This window comes from Poromitra crassiceps (genome assembly GCF_964638095.1).
Source record: "Poromitra crassiceps genome assembly, chromosome: 29".
Lineage (NCBI taxonomy): Eukaryota > Metazoa > Chordata > Actinopteri > Beryciformes > Melamphaidae > Poromitra > Poromitra crassiceps.
Window position 1 is genome coordinate 6,114,113 of NC_139641.1, and position 24,725 is coordinate 6,138,837.

Here is a 24,725-nt window from a genome sequence, read left to right on the forward strand (position 1 = left end):
CTTCCTGTCTAAGATTCCAGATGGAAATTACAAATGTGGTAGATGCGCCCAGTGTAACTTTACTTATAAATGTAACACATTCAATCACCCAGTCACTGGTAAATGTTACAAAATCAAAGGTATTATCAGTTGCACTACAGTCAATATCATCTATATGATTAAGTGTGTTTGTGGGTTGGCCTATATTGGCAAATCTTCCAGAGCCCTGAAGACCAGGATTTCTGAACATAGGAGTGACATCAGGACTAAGGACTTTAAAAATCCTGTAGCCCTTCACTTTTTCATGCTCAACATTGTATATCATCATTGAAATATATTGGCATAGAGCATGTCAAACTGCCACCTAGAGGAGGAGACCTCAACGCTCTACTCCTAAGGAGAGAAGCATACTGGATCTCAACTTTAGACACAGTTGCTAGGGGCCTGAATGAATCATTTGACCTCAGACCGTTCCTGTAGCTACTCTTATTTTAATCTTTATTTCCACTTTTGTATTTCTACTCTTGATGTGTATTTTTGAACTGCTTACTTCCTGTCTGTTAGCAGAGTTGTATGCCCTATGTGCTCTTTTTGTAACCTATATTCATATTTAATGTGCTTTTACTGATTATATGATTGGAGAATAGTCTGTTCTCTTCGTAACTATTGCCTTTGTTTATTATTTGTGTAGTGCATTGTCCATTGTAGGCTATTGGGGTTTTTGTTTCTCCTACACAGGATTTAACAGGAGTTTCTTTGCCGTTTTTTAGCTCCACCCCATCTGATCTCCTACACTGGGCATATATTGCATTTTCTTAATTGTTCGTCTTGGGTTTGTAGACTTAATTGATTTATTTACTTGTGTGAAGCAAGATGCACTCTATTTTCTTACTGGTTGATTGTGCTCACATGACACCTTTTTTTCCCCTCTGCCAATTGGTGGATGGGTGTGACCCATACTGTATAAATTTGAGTGCTGTCATTTCCTGCTTCATTTCTGAAGAAGGTCCTTGTTGACCGAAACGTCAAAAATAAATCGACTGGGAGCAAGTCAAGCAGTGTGCGGACTCTATTTCTTTTTATATGTTTCATTGCTTTTGTCCTGCACCTGCAATTTGAGTGGATGTGCGCGCTCTACTTTTTATATGTACTTTAAGCCTCGTGTTTTTTCGCGCTGCACTCCGAAAAGCAGACTGCCCAGATTTGTAAGTCTTCCCAAGACGCCTGTGCAAGATGGCTAGCACCTTTGAATTCAATGAGGCAGACTACACACGTATCATGCTGACTGACTCTTTGTTCAGTGGCCACACCAGCTCCTCCAACATGGCTGACACAGAGACACTGAAAAGAACCATCTCCAAACTCCGAGCCAAAGAGGTACGCCTGTACCTACATGCTGTGTCTTTGAGTGATTATCTCCGCAAGAAAAAGATTCCTCGTGGGTTACGCCTACAAAAAGAACCCATGATTGGTAAGGACAGTGAGACATTCTGTGACAAATGGTGTGAAATCATGAACAAATGCTCTTTTGATCTGATTGCTCTCTCGATACAAGAACTATCTGAACAATTGAACAAAACCAGAGCAGAGATTGAGCATATCAGAAATAACTCTGTCACAGAGACACTTTCCCAAGAGAGACTAGACGCTCTTTTCACAGAGTGTGAACAATACAAACAAGATTTGGAGAAAGAAATTAAAGCCATGAAAGTGAAGAAGTTTGTGCGAGATGAACAGGATTATGCCAACAGCAGAGTCTACACCTGGAGAAACAAGGAGCGTGACACGCACCCTCCTGAGAGAAGGCCTGAGAGAAGGCCTCCTGTACATCGACGGGATAGACGGCCACAGAGACACTGGGCGACTGACTACACCTCAGCCTCCTCCTTTGAGTTTGACTCCGACTCCAGCGGCCACTCCAGCAGGCACCAGCCTTTTTTAGGCCTTCATCACCAGGTGGGGGACGCTCACCTTCCACCTCGAGGAGGCCGCCCAAGAGGAGGTGCAGGAGGGGCCAGGGGAGAATTCGTAAGGGACCCTTACCTGACACGCAACAGCAGACTGAATCAAATGTGTTAAACCTCTCAAGTAGGTCTGTCTCTGACTCTTGCTTATCAGCCCTCAGTAAGGGCCTTTCTTTTGTTCCTACCACATTTTGTAATGATTTTGGTACCATAGTTGACTTTCATAAATTCTTTCGCATTGTTAGACTGAGAGAGTTTTTTGATCACAATACTGATGCTCAGTTGGTCCATTCAGTCAATGCCTCTACAGTGGATTCCCCTGAGGCGATTAGCATTGCTTCCAATGCAGGGAATAAGACCCCTTTTAAGAAAAAATCCTTTTTCATTCCTCCTAAACATAGGAACTCCTCTGTTGATACATATTGCAGATTAGTAGAGAGTGAAGTCTCCCATCTTCTTGGCAAGAAACGCCACTACATGGTTACCAATAATCTTTCTAAATCTCAGCGTTCGGCTCTTTTAGAGCTTAACCAAGACACTTCTGTGGTAGTCCAGTCAGCTGACAAAGGTGGTGCCATTGTTCTTCAGGATAGAGTTAGCTACATTGGTGAAATTAACAGGCAACTTGCTAATCTTGACTTCTATCATAAATTGAGTGGTAATCCGATCTCTACCTTTAAAGAGAACATTGATTCTACACTGAAGAGCTATCTTGATTCGGGTGACATAAATAAAAATGAATTTGAATATTTGAAAGTGGATTGTCCAGTTATACCTGTCATCTACACATTACCCAAAATTCATAAGAGTTACACTACGGTCCCTCCTGGTCGACCCATTGTTTCGGGTATTGGTTCCCTTACAGAGAAAATTTCTGCTTTTGTTGATCATTTCCTCAAACCACATGTTTTATCACTACCTTCCTATGTTAGGGATTCCACTGATATCATTCAGGTCCTACAAGCTTTGGAATTGGTAGAAAGGGATTCTCTCCTGGTCACTCTTGATGTGGAGAGTCTTTATACTAATATCCCACATCAAGGTGGTCTTGAAGCTGTTGAACATTTTCTCAATCAGAGGACAGTATGTATCCCCAGTACGACCTGTTTAAAACAGCTCACTGAAATAGTGCTCACTAATAATTTCTTTTTGTTTGAAAAAGATTTTTATTTACAAAAACGTGGCACTGCCATGGGGAGTAAAATGGCTCCCAACTACGCTAATTTGTATGTTGGCCTTCTTGAAACTAATCTCATTTTGAATCCTCTCTACAATCCTTTTTTACCACATATCCAATTATGGAAACGGTACATAGATGATATCTTCTTGATCTGGACTGGGTCTGCTACAGAACTGAGTGCTTTTCACACATTTCTTAATAACAGCAGTGCATCTCTGAAATTTACTTTGGCCTCAGATCAGACTTGTATTAATTTTCTGGATATTTTGATTTGCAAATCCAATGACAGATTGATTACAGATCTGTATAGAAAACCAACAGATCGTAACTCCTTACTTCATGCCGAGAGCTTTCATCCTACACCTCTCAAAAAGGGCATTCCTATTGGCCAGTTTAAGCGGTTACGTAGGAACTGCACTACAGATGAATCCTTTTCTGCTCATTCCAAAGACCTTGAAGCACGGTTCAGACAGCGTGGTTATCCAGAATACTGGATACAACCAGCTTCCACTAAGTATCATGGCTGTACACAACATGATTGTCTCACCACTAGGGAGAGACAGAGTGGAGAGCAACCCATTAATTGTATTATTCAATACTCTCCTCTTGGCCGGCAGTTTGAGAAGATAATAAAAAAACATTGGCATATTCTCAGTTCTGACCCTGCCCTCAGCAAAACATTCTCATCTCCACCTCGTCTCGTTTTTAAAAGACCTCCCAACCTCAAGACCCTTCTGGTCAGGTCTCATTTACCACAACCTGCCCCTTCTCACTTCCTGTCTAAGATTCCAGATGGAAATTACAAATGTGGTAGATGCGCCCAGTGTAACTTTACTTATAAATGTAACACATTCAATCACCCAGTCACTGGTAAATGTTACAAAATCAAAGGTATTATCAGTTGCACTACAGTCAATATCATCTATATGATTAAGTGTGTTTGTGGGTTGGCCTATATTGGCAAATCTTCCAGAGCCCTGAAGACCAGGATTTCTGAACATAGGAGTGACATCAGGACTAAGGACTTTAAAAATCCTGTAGCCCTTCACTTTTTTCATGCTCAACATTGTATATCATCATTGAAATATATTGGCATAGAGCATGTCAAACTGCCACCTAGAGGAGGAGACCTCAACGCTCTACTCCTAAGGAGAGAAGCATACTGGATCTCAACTTTAGACACAGTTGCTAGGGGCCTGAATGAATCATTTGACCTCAGACCGTTCCTGTAGCTACTCTTATTTTAATCTTTATTTCCACTTTTGTATTTCTACTCTTGATGTGTATTTTTGAACTGCTTACTTCCTGTCTGTTAGCAGAGTTGTATGCCCTATGTGCTCTTTTTGTAACCTATATTCATATTTAATGTGCTTTTACTGATTATATGATTGGAGAATAGTCTGTTCTCTTCGTAACTATTGCCTTTGTTTATTATTTGTGTAGTGCATTGTCCATTGTAGGCTATTGGGGTTTTTGTTTCTCCTACACAGGATTTAACAGGAGTTTCTTTGCCGTTTTTTAGCTCCACCCCATCTGATCTCCTACACTGGGCATATATTGCATTTTCTTAATTGTTCGTCTTGGGTTTGTAGACTTAATTGATTTATTTACTTGTGTGAAGCAAGATGCACTCTATTTTCTTACTGGTTGATTGTGCTCACATGACACCTTTTTTTCCCCTCTGCCAATTGGTGGATGGGTGTGACCCATACTGTATAAATTTGAGTGCTGTCATTTCCTGCTTCATTTCTGAAGAAGGTCCTTGTTGACCGAAACGTCAAAAATAAATCGACTGGGAGCAAGTCAAGCAGTGTGCGGACTCTATTTCTTTTTATATGTTTCATTGCTTTTGTCCTGCACCTGCAATTTGAGTGGATGTGCGCGCTCTACTTTTTATTAGAAGAGAGATAAAACACTGACTTACTTTAGAGACAACAAGTCACCTAGCCTCTCTGGTCTGGGACGTTTTTCACAATTTATCCTGGGAATGGTGAATAAGGTCTGCAGCCAGGGCACCCAGGCATTTAGGCAGCAGGCGCAGCTCTCTGCCTGTTCACTCTCTGCAAAAGTTCCTCTTCTGTATTCTCTCTGGTTCATAATTGTATCCTCTTGTCACCAAGGTGAATGGCATATCATCCTCGCTATCAAAATCACTCATATTTTCGTTCGTGTATTCTATTTGTTGTGTCTTCACTAACAAACCGAGAGAAATAAAATACCTCCAAATAACTGCGGAGTAATCCAGTGCTGCGGCTCTGTGCAGGCGGAGGAATACGCTAGTTGTACGGTTGGGAGAAAAAGCAGTGCCGAATGAAACTGCTGTTTTGCGGAAAAGTAAAGCGCTGAAAATTGTCAAAATAGAGCGTGCATGTACACGGATATCGATTTGTTTAGGTGGGCGTTGTTTTAGGTGTTTTAGGTGGCTAAATTACGTTTTAGTTGTTGACCCCCCGTACTTACAGAGAAAAGGCTGGTTTGGGTGCTGCTCTGAGTGCCGGGTCTCGTTCCACAATGCGCCCAGCCTGCAGACCACTGTACCTACTTCAGTTAGTGTATCGAACTAGCTGATAGGACCCCACTTCAAACAAACCGAACTATCCATTTAAAGCAGAAAGACATAGGAACTGTATAGCTAATATATGTGACACCAGCTGGCCTTTTGACCCTCAATTAGGCCGAGGGCATTTTTCTGATTTTTACAGATTCTGAAATGGCAGACTGTAAGCTTTCAAATGATGTGTCACACATTGTAATCTGAAAAAAAATGAAGGAGATATGCTTATTTGATTGTTCACACTCTGAAAAGCAGGAACTGAGAAAAAAGCCCTCAAAGTTTGAGAAGTTTTTCACACCTGGACAGCCAGCCAAGGGGGGAGTGAACAATGCCTCCTCATTTAAATTAACCACTCCCCACAGCTGATCACTGTCACTCTGACACACTGGGACACTGGCCACAAGTAAGACAATGATAGAATGTAATAGCATCTGAAAGCAAAAATCTTATCAAATGGGGTACGCACGGTCTAATTTGGAGGTATCCATGCTTTTATCACTTCTCATCTGGATTATTGTAATTATTATTACATGTGTGCCTATTATGTTCTTTTTGGGCTCCTTGTGCAGAGAAAATTCCCTGAGGGGCAATAAAGGTTTCATTTATATAATAATAATAATAGGATATAATATGAATAAAGATTTGATAAGAGACAGGAGCTGCTGAACAAAAATAAAACACACACACACACACACACACACACACACACACACACAATAATCTATGGTTTATGTCCCGCCAAAGAACTTATTGATAAGAAGCGCTGGAGAGGCTCAATCGCACACAAGAAACCCGCCATTTTGGAGACACCCATGACGATGACACCACGCAAAAGGGGACGATTTTCGGGCCAAAATGGTGGCAGCGCTGAGCCAACCCTCACTTCTTTCTTTGCTTCTTTGTGTACTCTTCGAAAACATTTATATTATACAGTCTATGGCTAAAACACACATCTATCCATAACTATATGTTCGCACAGTCCTAAAACAGAAACAAAACGTAACGTTAGGGCTTTCCATGACTTTTCCATAAGTTCTTAACCTGTATTTTATGCACACCTGGGGTAGCTAACGTTACAGCAAGCTAACGTAGCTAGCTAGCTTCACGTTACCTTGCATGTAACGTTAGCGGTTGCTTTTGGAGACACAAACCCTGGACGTTTCATTTTGAGTAATGCATGAGGTTCTCTATGGTTTACGCAAGCTCTGGGAGTATGAAGTGCTTTAAATGCGGGGATTTTGGTCACAACAAGCTTGTGGACCGCTGCTGAACTACTAGCTAGGTAGGCCACAACCAGCTAGCCACCACACAACAGCTAACATTAAGACGGCCATGTTTCGCTTCTCTGCTTCGGTTGTCACTTGTAAACAGAGCTTTGCACCCCGCCCCCCCCCCCCCATGTAACAGATGTGGCTCATTGGCCGAAACTCGGAACAATAGCAGACATAGCCAGTGAAACGCCGCATGCAAATTAATGAAAAACCCCCCTCAGCTAGGACTCAAGCCTGAAATCTTGATTTTTTAAATCGCTAAATATACCTATTTACTGATCCCAAAACGTCTTCATTTTATATGGAATGGATAGTTCAAATAATATATTTTGTACTATTGTAAAAAAAGCAAAACCACATTTTTTCAAAAAAAAACTTTGATCCTCTGCTGTGAAGAACGGCCACGGCCGAATTACGGTCCCTGACACCAGCTGCTGTCACATATTTGTTTATTTATCGCAAGTCGTATCGTCATAGCTATATTGAACAATGTTATCGCACATCGCAGATTTTCCTCCTATCATGCAGGGTTAGTGAAAATACCTGACCTCTGTATTTTCCTGCTGATGTGAGTTTTGAAAGCAGCTGAGATACCAACATTTATCACATCTAGTTTCTATCCTGTGGTAGAATATTGCATCATCTCCTCTCTTTACTTCCTCTGTTGTTGAAACCTAAAGTAAAGGATTTATCACATTCTGTCACACATTGAGTCCAGAACTGAAATGAAAACACAAACCAGATCAGCTATAGTTCACTGTCACATCTCCAGCTGCTTCAGAATAGAGCAACTAGGATTTGAACCAGTGCTACAGGGAGTGACATCATCAGAGCCTAGATGCCATACTGAACTCTGTATCTATATTTGCATTCATTAATAATCTGTTTGTGTGAGCTGTGTGACTGAAATGATAAAATCATATTTCCTTATCTCTTCATATCCATTAAGGCTGAGTGGCTGTAAGCTGTCAGAGAGAAGCTGTGAAGCTCTGGCCTCAGTTCTCAGCTCCCAGTCCTCCAGTCTGAGAGAGCTGGACCTGAGTAACACTGTCTTACAGGACTCTGGATTGAAGCTGGTCTCTGTTGGACTGGAGAGTCCACACTGTAGACTGGAAACTCTCAGGTCAGTATTACTGATACTGTTCAAAAGACCACCATTTAAATGTGGCTTTACATGCACATTAATATCAGTGAAGATTAGGGCTGCACAATTAATCGTGTTTTCATCGTCATCGCAATATGAACATGCGCAATAAACACATCGCAAAGACTGCCTGAAACAAAAGTGGTTTTATTTACATGCGTCATGCATTCCCACTCAGCATCTGATCATTTTGTCTTGTGTTGTAAATCCAGCGTACACCTTTCCCTTGCAACAGTGCGCTCCGCCCCTCTGCCAAAGCCCAAACACGCTGTGTGTAGTTTCAGCTAGAGTCAGTGTGTATTTCATTTCTTTATTCAGTGGGCATAGGCTATGTTTGTCGTCTATGTTAGCATTATTAAAGCATTATTAAAGCAGAAAGACATAGGAACTGTATAGCTAATATATTTGTTTATTTATCGCAAGTCGTATCGTCATCGCTATATTGAACAATGTTATCGCACATCGCAGATTTTGCTCCTATCATGCAGGCCTAGTGAAAAGACCTGACCTCTGTATTTTCCTGCTGATGTGAGTTTTGAAAGCAGCTGAGATACCAACATTTATCACATCTAGTTTCTATCCTGTGGTAGAATATTGCATCATCTCCTCTCTTTACTGCCTCTGTTGTTGAAACCTAAAGAAAAGGATTTATCACATTCTGTCACACATTGAGTCCAGAACTGAAATGAAAACACAAACCAGATCAGCTATAGTTCACTGTCACATCTCCAGCTGCTTCAGAATAGAGCAACTAGGATTTGAACCAGTGCTACAGGGAGTGACATCATCAGAGCCTAGATGCCATACTGAACTCTGTATCTATATTTGCATTCATTAATAATCTGTTTGTGTGAGCTGTGTGACTGAAATGATAAAATCATATTTCCTTATCTCTTCATATCCATTAAGGCTGAGTGGCTGTAAGCTGTCAGAGAGAAGCTGTGAAGCTCTGGCCTCAGTTCTCAGCTCCCAGTCCTCCAGTCTGAGAGAGCTGGACCTGAGTAAGAATGACGTACAGGACTCTGGAATGAAGCTTCTCTCTGCTGGACTGGAGAGTCCACACTGTAGACTGGAAACTCTCAGGTCAGTATTACTGACCACCATTTAAATGTGGCTTTACATGCACATTAATATCAGTGTAAAGACCTGACCTCTGTATTTTCCTGCTGATGTGAGTTTTGAAAGCAGCTGAGATACCAACATTTATCACATCTAGTTTTATATCCTGTGGTAGAATATTGCATCATCTCCTTTCTTTACTGCCTCTGTTGTTGAAAGCTAAAGTAAAGGACTTGTAAAGGACGAGCCCATTGGCTAACCTCAGTGAAAACATGTGACTGTCATCGCCCTGTCTCCTCTCCAGCCCAAAAAAGAAGGAGCTAGGAGCCTCCATCTCCCTGAGCATGGAGAACCTAGCCCTCACAAGCACCCCCTTTGCTCGCTCCTGCAGGAACCCACCCAATTCCCTGTGCAGCTCAGCCAGGTTGTGCTGCAGCGCTGGTCTATCCTGACCCACCAGCTGCTCCTCCACTTCATAATGCTACTCTCCAGCCCACTTAACAGCCTTCTCACCTCTGCTGTGGACAAAGCAGTGTACTGCAGGCACAAGTGTCTCATATGAGCCTTACCAGCTAGTCAAACTCCCTCTTCTTCTCTCTCCATCGAGCCCAGAAAGCCTCAAAGCTATAGAGCAAAAGGTATCCTGCAACAGCAGTGTTTCTCAAATGGGGGTCCGGGGACCCCCAGGGGTCCGTGGCACTTTGCCAGGGGGTCCGCGAAAAGTTTTCAGGAAAATAAAAATATTTTTTTGTTTGTAAAAGCTTCATAGTTCAATGAAAATATTGTATGCTTTAAATCTAAAATGGTTCATGGATTACATTCTAATCTAACAAACCTACCAATTTAAAAGGAAATCACGTTACCGTGGAAACAGGTTAGCCCAAAATCACAAATCAGAATGAGGGGGTCCCCAGTATATTTTCTATCTTGTAAGGGCTCCTTGACTGAAAAACATTTGAGAGCCTCAGCTCTAAGGAACAGTCAACTTATCAAACAAACTCAATGCCTCGCCACACACACACACACACACACACACACACACACACATTTGATTGGCTGCAAGGTGTCCATTATTTTGTGATATTGTACAGTGATAATGTACACCTAGCTAAATGGTCTGTTCACCGTTCATATCAATGCGCCATAGTTTCAAGAGTGGTATCAAGAGAGCTGTTTGAGCTCTATACCCCCGTTAAGGGTTAATAGGGCACTTTTGCAACTTGAGAAAAAAATTGAGTCGGTCAAAGTAAGTATTTAAATCACCCCTGTGTGCTCAGTTTATCAAAAATAACTCTTATTTACAATTTTGATTTTCGTTTCGGAGATTTTTAACCTTGCGTCACCAGGCTCTTCTCGGCGACAAAGAGGAGATTTCCATCGGCTCGTGCACGAGCGGGGGCGAGCCCTTTGAGAGAGAGAGAGAGAGAGAGAGAGAGAGCTGCATTTCACCACATACAGCACATGCAGTGCGAGCCCCCGCTGCACTGTTTCACTTCCTGAAACTCTTCGCTCTTAAATGTTAATATACTTGGCCAATACGTATCTATCATACAAAATAAAGCAAGCAGCCAAACGGTAATGTCTTAATTTAATGTAGAACGCAAAACATCGTTAAACCTGCATTCCTGTGATAAAGTTAACGTTTGAGTCGGCTTTAAAACGGAGGGTGGTGGAGGTGGGAGGGACTATTTTATTTCGTGGAAGACTGATTTACAGTATACAGACATTTAGCCATTTAGATTGCTTTATTTATTACACATGGAAATATAAATGAGTGGTCTTATTGTTTTGTTGGCAAGTGACCATGGTATAAGCGGGTTAATGCACTTCGAGGCAACCATCCTCGGCTTCGCCTCGGACGGTTCACGCCTCTCGCGTCGTCCCTTAAAAAGTGATAATGTACACCTCGTTGTGCATTAACCCTTACGTATGCAATTGACATAAACGGTAATAGTGCAGTCAATTGCTGGGAGTCAGTCAGTTACATGAGTGCCCAGACGGCAAACACAATAATGCATACACATAAGAAACACACAGGATGATAACATGGCAGGTTGATATATTCACCTTATTCACCACGCCCACTTTTTCTCTCTTCCGCGTTCAGCGCAAACGTATTTGTTCTTTCAGTTCAGCGCTAGTTGCCTTCTGTGGCTAATATTAGCCGCTAGTTAGTTATGTTATATGGCAGTAAAATGCCACTGAATGACCAAATTGATATAACTTTTAACCATTTCGAGTAACACTGTTTCCATACGGATCACCAGCGTTAGTTTGTTGTTTATAACGTGGCTATATTCATAACGTTTCTATCTCGGATGCGTTATTTCGAATCGCACATAGGTTACGCCAAACCACACATAGGTTACGCTAAAACGCACAAAGGTTACACCTCGAATCGCACGCAACCTATGTGGGTTTCAGGACGCAACAGCCTCGACTCCACTAACGTCATCTTTAGAGCACAATATTCCTGGAATGCAAGTTTAACTAAACAGTTACATGTCCTCTGCATTCTACATAAAATTAAGATATTACGGGTTTTATTTTGTATGTTACATACGTATTGGCCAAGATATGTTAGTTTATGGGGGAGTAAATTTGCCACTTTAGGAGGGGAGTGTGGGCGGCCATTTTGCCTGCAGGGTTTTTGGCAAGTCAAAACGGAAATACTATTACGAAATGACGTAATGCGGAAGCATCCATGTGTGGGCAAAGAATAAGGTGAATACAGTTATACTGTAATGCAAGATAGCGCTCAGTATCCACTTCATGGGTACAAAAAGCAGCGCCTCCTCCACAGTGCAGACTCCGCCCCTCAGCCTCTCCTCCTCCACAGTGCAGACTGCCCCCCTCAGCCCCTCCTCCTCCACAGTGCAGACTGCCCCCCTCAGCCCCTCCACAGTGCAGACTGCCCCCCTCAGCCCCTCCTCCTCCACAGTGCAGACTGCCCCCCTCAGCTCCTCCTCCCCCACAGTGCAGACTGCCCCCCTCAGCCCCTCCTCCCCCACAGTGCAGACTGCCCCCCTCAGCCCCTCCTCCTCCACAGTGCAGACTGCCCCCCTCAGCTCCTCCTCCTCCACAGTGCAGACTGCCCCCTCAGCCCCTCCTCCTCCACAGTGCAGACTGCCCCCCTCAGCCCCTCCTCCCCCACAGTGCAGACTGCCCTCCTCAGCCCCTCCTCCTCCACAGTGCAGACTGCCCCCTTCAGCTCCTCCTCCTCCACAGTGCAGACTGCCCCCTCAGCCCCTCCTCCTCCACAGTGCAGACTGCCCCCTCAGCCCCTCCTCCTCCACAGTGCAGACTGCCCCCTCAGCCCCTCCTCCCCCACAGTGCAGACTGCCCCCCTCAGCCCCCCCCTCCAACAGTGCAGACTGCCTCCCTCAGCCCCCCCCCAACAGTGCAGACTGCCCCCTCAGCCCCTCCTCCTCCACAGTGCAGACTGCCCCCCTCAGCCCCTCCACAGTGCAGACTGCCCCCTCAGCCCCTCCTCCACAGTACAGACTGCCCCACTCAGCCCCTCCTCCACAGTGCAGACTGCCCCCTCAGCCCCTCCTCCTCCACAGTGCAGACTGTCCCCTCAGCCCCTCCTCCACAGTACAGACTGCCCCACTCAGCCCCTCCTCCACAGTGCAGACTGCCCCCTCAGCCCCTCCTCCCCCACAGTACAGACTGCCCCCCTCAGCCCCTCCTCCTCCACAGTGCAGACTGCCCCCCTCAGCCTCTCCTCCTCCACAGTGCAGACTGCCCCCCTCAGCCCCTCCTCCTCCACAGTGCAGACTGCCCCCTTCAGCTCCTCCTCCTCCACATTGCAGACTGCCCAACTCAGCTCCTCCTCCTCCACAGTGCAGACTGCCCCCCTCAGCTCCTCCTCCTCCACAGTGCAGACTGCCCCCCTCAGCCCCTCCTCCCCCTCAGCCCCTCCTCCTCCACAGTGCAGACTGCCCCCCTCAGCCCCCTTCCCCCCCCACAGTGCCACAGTGCAGACTCCCCCCTCAGAAAGAGAGGGATAGAGATGGAGGGAGAGAAAGAGAGGGAGAGAGAGAGAGAAAGGGAGGGACAGAAAGAGGGAGGGAGAGAAAAAAAGGGAGAGAGAGAACGAGAGGGGGGAGAGAGGGAGAGAGAGATGACATAGAGAAAGAGAGAGGGAGAGAGAGAACGAGGGGGGGAGAGAGGGAGAAAGAGGGGGATGGAGAGAAGGAGAGGGAGGGACAGAAAAAGGGAGAGACAGAAAGAGAGAGGAGAGAAACAGAGGGAGGGACAGAAGAGAGGGAGAGACAGAAAGAGGTGGAGGGAGAGAAAGAGAGGGATGGAGAGAAAGAGGGGGAGAGAGAGAGAAAGAAAAGGAGAGAGAGAATGAGGGGGAGATAAAGAGAGGGAGGGAGAGAAAGAGAGGGAGCAGAGAAAGAGAGGGGGAAGAGGGAGAGAGAGGGGAGAGAGGGAGAGAGAAAAAGAGAGGGGGAGAGAGAAAGATAGGGAGAGGGAGGGAGAGAGAGAAATATAGGGAAAGACAGAAAGAGGGAGAGACAGAAAGAGGGAGAAGGAGAGAAACAGAGGGAGGGACAGAAGAGAGGGAGAGACAGAAAGAGGTGGAGGAAGAGAAAGAGAGGGATGGAGAGAAAGAGGGGGAGAGAGAGAGAAAGAAAGAAAAGGAGAGAGAGAATGAGGGGGAGAGATAAAGAGAAGGAGGGAGAGAAAGAGAGGGAGAGAGAGAAAGAGAGGGGGAGAGGGAGAGAGAGAAAGAGAAGGAGGGAGAGAAAGATAGGGAGAGGGAGGGAGAGAGAGAAATATAGGGAAAGACAGAAAGAGGGAGAGACAGAAAGAGGGAGAAGGAGAGAAACAGATGAAGGGACAGAAGAGAGGGAGAGACAGAAAGAGGTGGAGGGAGAGAAAGTGAGGGATGGAGAGAAAGAAAAGGAGAGAGAGAATGAGGGGGAGAGAGAAAGAGAGGGGGAGAAAGAGAGAAAGAGAGGGAGATACAGAAAGAGAGGGAGATACAGAAAGAGAGGGAGGGAGAGAAAGAGAGGGAGAGAGAAAGAGAGGGGGAGGAGGGAGAGAGAGAAAGAGAGGGGGAGAGAGGGAGAGAGAGAAAGAGAAGGAGGGAGAGAAAGATAGGGAGAGGGAGGGAGAGAGAGAAATATAGGGAAAGACAGAAAGAGGGAGAGACAGAAAGAGGGAGAAGGAGAGAAACAGAGGGAGGGACAGAAGAGAGGGAGAGACAGAAAGAGGTGGAGGGAGAGAAAGTGAGGGATGGAGAGAAAGAAAAGAAGAGAGAGAATGAGGGGGAGAGAGAAAGAGAGGGGGAGAAAGAGGGAAAGAGAAAGAGAGGGAGATACAGAAAGAGAGGGAGGGAGAGAAGCAACAAGTGACAGAAAAAAGAAGTAGATGGAGAGAGAGAAACAGTCTGTCGGCTGCAGACCCCATTTAAGTGTGTGTGTGTGTGTGTGTGTGTGTGTGTGTGTGTGTGTGTGTGTGTGTGTGTGTGTGTGTGTGTGTGTGTGTGTGTGTGTGTGTGTGTGTGTGTGTGTGTGTGTGTGTGCAGGTTGTCTTCCTGTATGCTCTCAGAGGAAGGCTGTGCTTCTCTGGCCTCAGCTCTGAGCTCCAACCCCTCCCATCTGAGAGAGCTGGACCTGAGCTACAATCATCCAGAAGCCTCAGTGAAGCTCCTCTCTGCTGGACTGAAGGATCCAACCTGGAGACTGGAGACTCTCAGGTATGAATAGACAACATCTGCTAGAAGGCTGAGAGTCACACACATTGTCTCTGTCACACTGAGAAGATGAGGAATATGTTTCATGTTTAATGGAGGATATGAGTGGAAATCCTTCATATTGAAGGTTCTTAAATGTCCATGTTTCCATCATTAAAGAGAATCTGTTGGTCTGACTTCTTCCCTGTTTATTCCTCCAGTGTGGAACATGGTGGAGTGCAGAGGTTGAGACCAGGTCTGAAGAAATGTAAGTGTGTATTTTATTGAGTTTGATTCATAAAAACAAAGCAACACATTCAACTAGTGAGAAGGAAAGTGCATCTACAGCACAGTCTGTGACGTCCATTCATTCACATCCTGTGAGTCAGGAAGATGGCTGACATCATGTGACATCATCAAACTGCTGAGAAATGAACTGTCAATAAATCAACAAACAAACAAACAAACAAACATGTTTATTAGATGAGAAGCTGCTGCTGTAACGAGTCTTGTTGTCTCATCAGATGCCTGTGATCTCACACTGGACCCAAACACAGCACACAGAAACCTCCTCCTCTCTGAAGACAACAGAAAGGTGACGTGGGTGAGAGAGAAGCAGCCATATCCTGATCACCCAGAGAGATTTGACTACTGGCATCAGCTGCTGTGTAGAGATGGTCTGACTGGTCGCTGTTATTGGGAGGTCGAGAGGAAACGAGGGGTTGAGATAGGAGTGACTTACAGAGGAATCAGCAGGAGAGGAGAGGGTTATGACAGCTGGCTTGGAAGGAATGAAAAGTCCTGGAGGCTGAGCTGCTCTGATGGTGGTTACACTGCACGGCACAATAACAGACCCACAGCCATACCTCTCCCCTCCTCCTCTCGCTCTAACAGAGTCGCAATGTATCTGGACTGGCCTGCTGGCTCTCTGTCCTTCTACACAGTTTCCTCTGACAAACTGATTCACCTCCACACTTTCCACTCCAAATTCACTGAACCACTTTACCCTGGGTTCTATCTGCATAATGATGGTGACTCAATGTCTCTGTGTCAGATAGAGTGAGACAGAAACACACTGTGACCAAACACAAACACCTAAAGTCACAATAGTGTTTGCATGCAAGTTCATTGCTCATGTGGTTGTGAACAGACATGATCTCTGTGTGTGTGTGTGTGTGTGTGTGTGTGTGTGTGTGTGTGTGTGTGTGTGTGTGTGTGTGTGTGTGTGTGTGTGTGTGTGTGTGTGTGTGTGTGAGAACAGTAACTGGACAGAGTTTTAACATCACATACAACAAGAACAGACATTTTAGTCTGAAAATTATCAACATAAATGAAGAATGTTTGATGTGTATAGTTTGAAACAGAACTTGTTGACTTGAATATGTCATTATTGTTGTCTTTAAATAAAGCAGTGTATTATTGCTCTGTTGTTGAATCAGTTGAGTGATGAAAATCAAGCAACATGTAACTGTTGATTGACACTAGTGTGTGATTGGTTGAAGATGTGACTGAGCCTCTGATTGGCCTTCATGTACAGTATCTACTAAGCAATAAGTACTCATGTGAAGCACTTAGCAGCTAAATGTGTCTCTGATGACATAACAGCAACAATGTAGAACTTTACATCACAGAATTATTACAAACTGTCTTCTGTCTCTGCTTTCATATGATGTCATGTATATGTTCATGTAGTCTGCATTGTTTGTATGGATTTATATGACACATGACTCACTGTATTTACTTTGTCTTGACAATCTTATGTACTTTGATCCTTTCTTCTATTGATTTCCCTGAAATATATTTGTCTTTTATTGATTCTCTTTTTCATTCGTTCACTTTGGCAACACAGGAATGTTCTTGTCAACAAGCCAGTAAAGCAGGTTGAGACTGAAGGAGAGAGAGAGAGAGAGACTCGCGCGCACTAGAGAGAGAGAGAGAGAGAGAGAGACTAGCGCGCACTAGAGAGAGAGAGAGAGACTCGCGCACACTAGAGAGCGCGAGAGTCTCTCTCTCTCTCCCCCTCGTTCTCTCTCTCTCTCTCTCGCTCTCTCTCTCTCGGGCGCGCGAGTCTCTCTCTCTCTCTCTCTCTCTCTCTCTCTCTCTCTCTCTCTCTCTCTCTCTCTCTCTCTCTCTCTCTCTCTCTCTCTCTCTCTCTCTCTGGCGCGCGCTAACAGAGCTACTCCATCTCGTGCAGGACGCTCCTTTACGTTCAGAGTAGAAACAACAAAGCCAGCCAGCCTGCACACATGCTGTAGTGGCCTGTTTAATCCACCAGAGGGCGACATTGCTCCACACAAACCCTCATCTTAAAGAGAACAGATCCCATTGTCCCAAAGGTGACCTTACTGAAAACTGCATGTTTTGCTTCATCGTATATTTTTTATTTTATTCACACAACATATAATGACACATACACAATATAGCCTACATACAACCATGAACTTAAAGCAGAAACACAGCCAGCCTCTCTCCAGCTGAATGAAAGTCAAACAACTCAAGAGAAATGAGAGAAACTGTGGCAGAAAATAAACAATACAAATAATGAATGTGTCAGACAGAAAGAGGGAAAGAGAGAGAGAGGGAGGGAGAGAAAGAGTGAAAGAGAGAGGGGGAGAGAGAGAAAGAGGGAGAGAGAGAAGCAACAAGTGACAGAAAAAAGAAGTAGATAGAGAGAGAAACAGTCTGTGTGTGTGTGTGTGTGTGTGTGTGTGTGTGTGTGTGACTGTCTGATGAATGTTGGGAGGAGGCACTAGTTAGAGTCAACTCCTCATCCTCATTAGTCTCTTAGAACAGACGAGTTGGCTTCCGCAATTTTCAAATGCTTCCGCCATACCGTCTGTACTTCGTGGGGGAGAATCATGCACCAACCGGAATGGGAAGTAGAAAGGCGGGTTTTCCGCTCATTAGTCCAATCAGAATCGCAGAAAGGCGGGTCTTCCGCTCATTAGTCCAATCAGAATCCAATATGCCACATTTTTCGTGGACACACGTGTCGTGATTGGTCGGATTCCGTCAAACTTCTGAACTTCTTTCCTGTCTGAAGGTTTTTTTCCCAACTTCCTTGTGCATGTTCTGGGGGTGTAACGTACAGACTGTGTATAGCTGCATTCGCTGGATGTAGATGAGACAGTCTGTTTTAAGAGACTACATCCTCATGCTCTCGTCTAACTCTAATCCAGTTCAAAGTTCTACACAGGGTTCAGTACACAAAAGCTAAGCTTAGCAGGCTGTTCCTTGATACAAATTACACCTGTGACCGATGCTGCTTTTCTCCAGCTGATCATACCCATATGTTTTTCCTCTGTCCAAAGCTGTTTGATTTCTGCTCATGTTTTTTTATCATGTTAAGCGAATCCCTTAATATTACACTGAACCCATGTCCGTTTATTTCCATTTTTGGGGTGCCCTCTACATGAGCTAATCTCTCTAAAACTGAATCTGATGTTGTGGCTTTTGCCTCACTCATAGCCCGTAGACGTCTTCTGTTGCATTGGAAAAGTCAAAACCCCGCCTCCCTCTACATCCTGGCTCCTCCCTCTACATCCTGGCTCCTCCCTCTACATCATGGCCCCTCCCTCTACATCATGGCTCCTCCCTCCCCCCCAGTGTCAGAGTTAACTCTGATGCTGGGAGGGGGGGGGGGGTGAGTCGCTTGTCACAATAAATAAGACTGGTTTGACGATTTATTTGAGGGAATGTAATAATTCTATCTATCACATCCGCTATTTCTGTCGCTCTTTGAGCAACTCTGGATATTTATCGACGAGATTTTTGCCAAGCTGGACCTGATTAGTGATTTGCTCCGTTCGCCTGCAGCTTTGACACATTACAGACGGGAGTCAAGCTGTCAGCAACAAGGCTGGGAGGATTACACCGGAAGAAGCACCCATAGGCATCATGGCCATGTATGTATTAAAAGAAGTGGATAGGGGACGAGCCACGCCCACCCATGCATTCGGACGGACACTGCTCACTGGCGCATGAAGCCATCATGGGGGGGTTTTCTTCCTAGACAGTCAAATAGCACATTTTAATCTTCTCGGTTAACCGACCAATTGTCGGCTAATGAGGGTCGGTTGTTGGTCAAGAAATATTATGATTTTCGACATCCCTAATTGCCATTAGTGTGAACTTCTTGTCACCACGTTGCACGACAAACTTCCCCTCCAAGAAAGCCTTGTGGACTGATGGGTGGGTATCTGGTAGTTGTGCCATGTCTTTCAAGAAGATTGGCATCCAGCGGGCATAGTTCGTATTAGGGCATTCACAGACTAGTCGACTAGTAAAACCACTAGTCGACACTGTGCTTAGTAGTCGACTAGTCGTTTTAGCAAAACATTTTTTTTTATCTTTAATATAAAACTGAAAATAAAAAAATAAATAAAAAAAGGTGTGGGAACAATGTAGCTCAACTGATTTCATCGCTAGTGGATTAGTAATATTGTATTATTCTGTTTATTCAGCATACAGCCCAACACACCGGCATCTCATACAGCAACCAACGACATCCACTGTTATTAGATGTTGTTTTTATTAGATATGTTACATATGGAGTTATTATTAGCCATAATCAAAACACGAGTAATACAGTCAGTGCATCAGATGAGAATCATGCATCATTCTCTGAGATGGAGCCAGCACGTTATTGTCAATGCTCCCCAAGTAGAATACAATGTACATAATTACACATTTGCAGGTGTTTCAACCATGCTGACTTTAATGATGTCCCATCAACTCTTTTTTATATAAAATGTTTCAGAATGATTTAATTTATATTGAAACAATGTTCCTCATTTGTTAACATTACTGTGTGTGTGTGTGTGTGTGTGTGTGTGTGTTTGTGCGTGCGTGCGTGTGTGATCCCTAACTATGATATCAAGTGTTTTCTCTGCCAGTGGAATCCTCTGAATTGCTCAGAGAAGGTTGTAGTGTAAAGATATTTTTGCAGGATCACACATCTTTTTTATGGCTGTATAAATAACCTGCAAAGAATGAAAAGTCAGATTTGATGCCTACAGTATGTACTCACAGTGAAAGTGTACCTACAGCATCCAGGACACAGATAACAGCCACATGCACAAGATCCTCAACGCAACATGTTCCTCAGAACCTTCCTAAAATCCGCCACAGACTTTTTTTTAACACTTTAATTTAAATCATGTGCATTAACCTGTGAACCTATAAAGTATGACTATACAATAACACTCTATAATATAATACACTTTAAGTACTTCATGAAAATCGTCCCAAAACATCATTACATTACATTACATTACGTCATTTGGCAGTCGCTTTTATCCAAAGCGACTTACAAAAACACATTTTTGTCAGCAATAGAGCAATCAACTATGGAGCACAGTCTATGACAACTACAACTTCTGAAGGAACAGTGGTACAAGTTTAGTTTAGGTTAGTAGTTTTTTTTTTTTTTTTTTTTTAGAAAGAGAGAGAAAGAAGTTAGATCAAGAAGGGCCCAGATGGAGCCTGAAAAGGTGTGTCTTTAGTCTTTTCCGAAAGATGGGCAGTGATTCAGCCGTCCTGACCGAAGGTGGAAGCTCGTTCCACCATTGAGGTGCCAGGGACGAGAAGAGTCGAGATCGGGATGAGCGACCTTTGAGCCCCCGTAGCAAAGGAGGGGCGAGGCGACCTGCACTGGTGGAGGAGCGAAGGGAGCGCTGAGAGGTTTGGAACCTGACCATAGATTGTAGGTACAGAGGGGCTGTCTGGTGTACTGCCCTGTAGGCCAGTACCAGTGTCTTGAATTTGATGCGAGCCGAGATGGGAAGCCAGTGGAGGTCCTGGAAGAGGGGAGTGACATGAGAGAATTTGGGTTGGTTGAATACCAGACGGGCTGCAGCGTTCTGAATGAGCTGAAGCGGTCGGATGTTGGTGGCAGGTAGGCCGGCCAGGAGCACGTTGCAGTAGCCCAGGCGAGAGATGATAAGTGACTGGATCAGGAGTTGAGTCGCTTCTCTTGTGAGAAAGGTAATTACAAATACCACACAACAAAACGTTCAAATCGGATGTGCTGAAAAATAAAAATTACAACAGAGTTGCACCACCAGGGGCGGACTGCATAATCGGGCACGTCGGGCAAATGCCCGGTGGCCTGGCCTGGGCTGGCCTGCAATTTTTTTTTTTTTTTTTTGTGCCCGCAGTCAGGCCACTCACTGAACAGCAGGCCAGGCGCCGCCTACTCGTTTACTAGTGGTTTTATTACTTTATTCAGGATTAAAGTGGGTGCATCTCATTGTAAAATTGGACTTGGCCCAAATTGGGCTTCAAACGGCCCAAATTGGGCTTCAAACGGCCCAAATCGGGCTTTAAATGACCCAAATTGGGCTTCAAACGGCCCAAATCTGGCTTCAAACGGCCCAAATTGAGCTTCAAACGGCCCAAATTTTTCGCCGCCGCCCTTCGGACGCCGGCACGCGCGTCGGCCCGTATCGGCCTGGCCTGCTTGGTATCTAATGCCCGGCCTGAATTATGATCCCAGTCCGCCCCTGTGCACCACTATAACAATCCATTTTTGCTAAGCAGCTGCCCACTGCCTGAAAAATGTTGGGATATTATCCATCTCACTGAAAATGTTTTGGCTAGAAGTGGGCTAAATCGTGGCTACGTAGGCTATATAGACCATGTCAAAGAAATTAAACTAAACACCTTATTGTTATTTCTTGTTCTTATTTTAGTACACAAAGGGTTTGTATACTTTGTACTCACATTACTGTGTTGTTACACGGTGTCAATACACTGTATTACATGATAGGGACATGTTCATTAAGTACTTAGTGAATATTATTGTCCAATTCTGATAGCTTTCAAGCCATGGTAAAGCATTTTCATACAAAGAAGACACATTCAGTGCAAATGTAATACAGTGACAATCACAATCAGTAGGTGAGTGCATGGAAGTGAATGGACAAAGTGAGTCACGTGCTTCTGTGCGCATGCGTGTGTGTGTGTGTGTGTGTGTGTGTGTGTGTGTGTGTTGCACGACTCCTGTTTTTTTTTAAGTTGACCTTTCTACCAATAAAGTCAAGTCGATGACGACTATCCGTCACGTGCAGCAGTGCAAGTTAAAAAAAAACGAGTCTTGGTCACTGAGTTGATGGCAGCAGCCTGCGACCCGGGAGGAATGCGAACACTTGGGAGATCTCTCTCGTAATGAACTCATCGTGCGTTCACGTGCTCCTCGGATACATCGTATTTAATGTATTTACGAGTTGTACGCACATGAACGGCCCTTCAATATCCTGTTTACGAGTGGGAATTTCGGACATGTCGATGCTACATGAGTTTCCGATGTTGTGACGTTGCTTGAGGTTTCCGGGACTACAACAATGGCGGAAAGTATGAAGTCCGTGGCACCAAATGACTGTAAAAAGTGATATATTTTGTTATTCTGTTCATAGCTATCATTTATTTTTAGTACTTGCACATTATGGCCTATGTAGCTATACCATAATGACCCACTACTTGCTGTTAGTAAGAAAACACCAGCCACGAGAGAACAAGCGTCCATGTTTGTTGCTCTTTCCGACCCAGAGCACTTGAACGGTGTGCTGTTGTAATGACCACGTCACCACTGGTAAATATGATATATCCAAGCTCATAATACCACCATTTCTGCTAACAGTTCGATGGCCGGCCTGCACGTTATTTCACTGTGACATTTCATCATGCAGCTCTCACTGCAACTCCCGCTCGCACGCACCAACTGGAAGCTGGCTAAACTCTGGATAGAAAGCGTGTCTTTTTGTACGTCTCTCCTCTTCCTTAACCATCTTCTCCTCTGGGCTCTGCAGAACCCGTATTTCCCCCTCAGCAGCTGCTTAGGGATTTCAGGTCTGGTGCCGTGGGTCACACCACACTGTCAAGAGGAGGAACCGAGGAACCCTGTACTGAACTCGCAACTCCCATAGCAAGAAAAACAATCAAGAATGTGCAAATCCACATTGCGCTAAGCCAAATAACATAGTTTACTACTTTGATCAAGAATCATCTAGAAAAAGTAAAGAAATGAGCCCATAGAAAAGGTTGGAAAGAGACACAAGATAAGAAGAGCAGCTCTGGCAGGCTGCTGCCCAGGGGGGGAGCAAGTCTCAAACCACGTGATGACTAGTACATCTCCCGGTAGGTGTTGACTCGTGGTAGTAACGTTGACTCGTGGTAGTAACGTTGAGTCGTGGTAGTAACGTTGAGTCGTGGTAGTAATGTTGAGTCGTGGTAGTAACGCTGACTCGTGGTAGTAACGTTGACTCGTGGTAGTAACGTTGACTCGTGGTAGTAACGTTGACTCGTGGTAGTAACGTTGACTCGTGGTAGTAACGTTGAGTCGTGGTAGTAACGTTGAGTCGTGGTAGTAACGTTGACTCGTGGTAGTAACGTTGACTCGTGGTAGTAACATTGAGTCGTGGTAGTAACGTTGACTCGTGGTAGTAACGTTGAGTCGTGGTAGTAACGTTGACTCGTGGTAGTAACGTTGACTCGTGGTAGTAACGTTGACTCGTGGTAGTAACGTTGACTCGTGGTAGTAACGTTGAGTCATGGTAGTAACGTTGACTCGTGGTAGTAACGTTGACTCGTGGTAGTAACGTTGACTCGTGGTAGTAACGTTGACTCGTGGTAGTAACGTTGAGTCGTGGTAGTAACGTTGACTCGTGGTAGTAACGTTGAGTCGTGGTAGTAACGTTGACTCGTGGTAGTAACGTTGAGTCGTGGTAGTAACGTTGAGTCATGGTAGTAACGTTGACTCGTGGTAGTAACGTTGACTCATGGTAGTAACGTTGACTCGTGGTAGTAACGTTGACTCGTGGTAGTAACGTTGACTCGTGGTAGTAACGTTGACTCGGGGTAGTAACGTTGACTCGTGGTAGTAACGTTGAGTCGTGGTAGTAACGTTGAGTCGTGGTAGTAACTCGTGGTAGTAACGTTGACTCGTGGTAGTAACTCGTGGTAGTAACGTTGACTCGTGGTAGTAACGTTGAGTCGTGGTAGTAACGTTGACTTGTGGTAGTAACGTTGAGTCGTGGTAGTAACGTTGACTCGTGGTAGTAACGTTGTCTTGTGGTAGTAACGTTGAGTCGTGGTAGTAACGTTGACTCGTGGTAGTAACGTTGACTCGTGGTAGTAACGTTGACTCGTAGTAGTAACGTTGACTCGTGGTAGTAACGTTGAGTCGTGGTAGTAACGTTGAGTCGTGGTAGTAACGTTGACTCGTGGTAGTAACGTTGAGTCGTGGTAGTAACGTTGAGTCGGGGTAGTAACGTTGAGTCGTGGTAGTAACGTTGACTCGTGGTAGTAACGTTGACTCGTGGTAGTAACTCGTGGTAGTAACGTTGACTCGTGGTAGTAACTTGTGGTAGTAACGTTGAGTCGGGGTAGTAACGTTGACTCGTGGTAGTAACGTTGACTCGTGGTAGTAACGTTGACTCGTGGTAGTAACGTTGACTCGTGGTAGTAACTCGTGGTAGTAACGTTGACTCGTGGTAACGTTGACTCGTGGTAGTAACGTTGACTTGTGGTAGTAACGTTGATGTGTTGTTTCGTCGACTAGTCTATGCAACCCCTAATTCACACCACACAGACTGCTACAATATCACCTCTTTGCCTTTAAAACCGCCATGTCTATGATACCCCCCAAAAATGTATCCTATTACTTTAGTCTAGCTGGAGTATACAGTACCTGAAGTGCAAAATCAACTTGGGCTTGTTTTATACTTGTTTTAGAGATACATCTATGTTTACTATCTACCAAGTGGAAGAAAACTATCTCAGAACAGTAACTGAATGTCCCATCTCAAGCCGAAGATGCTAGCAGGATATATACAAGCTGGGTGCTTTCAGTCTCTTGGCCACTTCACTGGTTTGTCATTAAATGGC

The 24,725-nt window shown here is 44.7% G+C and overlaps 2 protein-coding genes across 2 annotated transcripts in view; both read left to right on the forward strand.

Moving 5' to 3' along the window:
• LOC310799937 (uncharacterized protein) overlaps positions 1-24,725 on the forward strand; it is a 407,560-nt gene that overhangs the window by 196,421 nt on the left and 186,414 nt on the right. The window lies entirely within an intron of this gene.
• LOC310800222 (stonustoxin subunit beta-like) lies at positions 1,213-15,903 on the forward strand (the record flags this gene model as incomplete). Its single annotated transcript, XM_083662807.1, has 5 exons — positions 1,213-1,356; positions 1,717-1,904; positions 9,456-9,575; positions 15,062-15,108; positions 15,365-15,903. The coding sequence occupies 5 exons, from the start codon at positions 1,213-1,215 to the stop codon at positions 15,901-15,903; spliced, it is 1,038 nt and encodes a 345-aa protein (XP_083518933.1).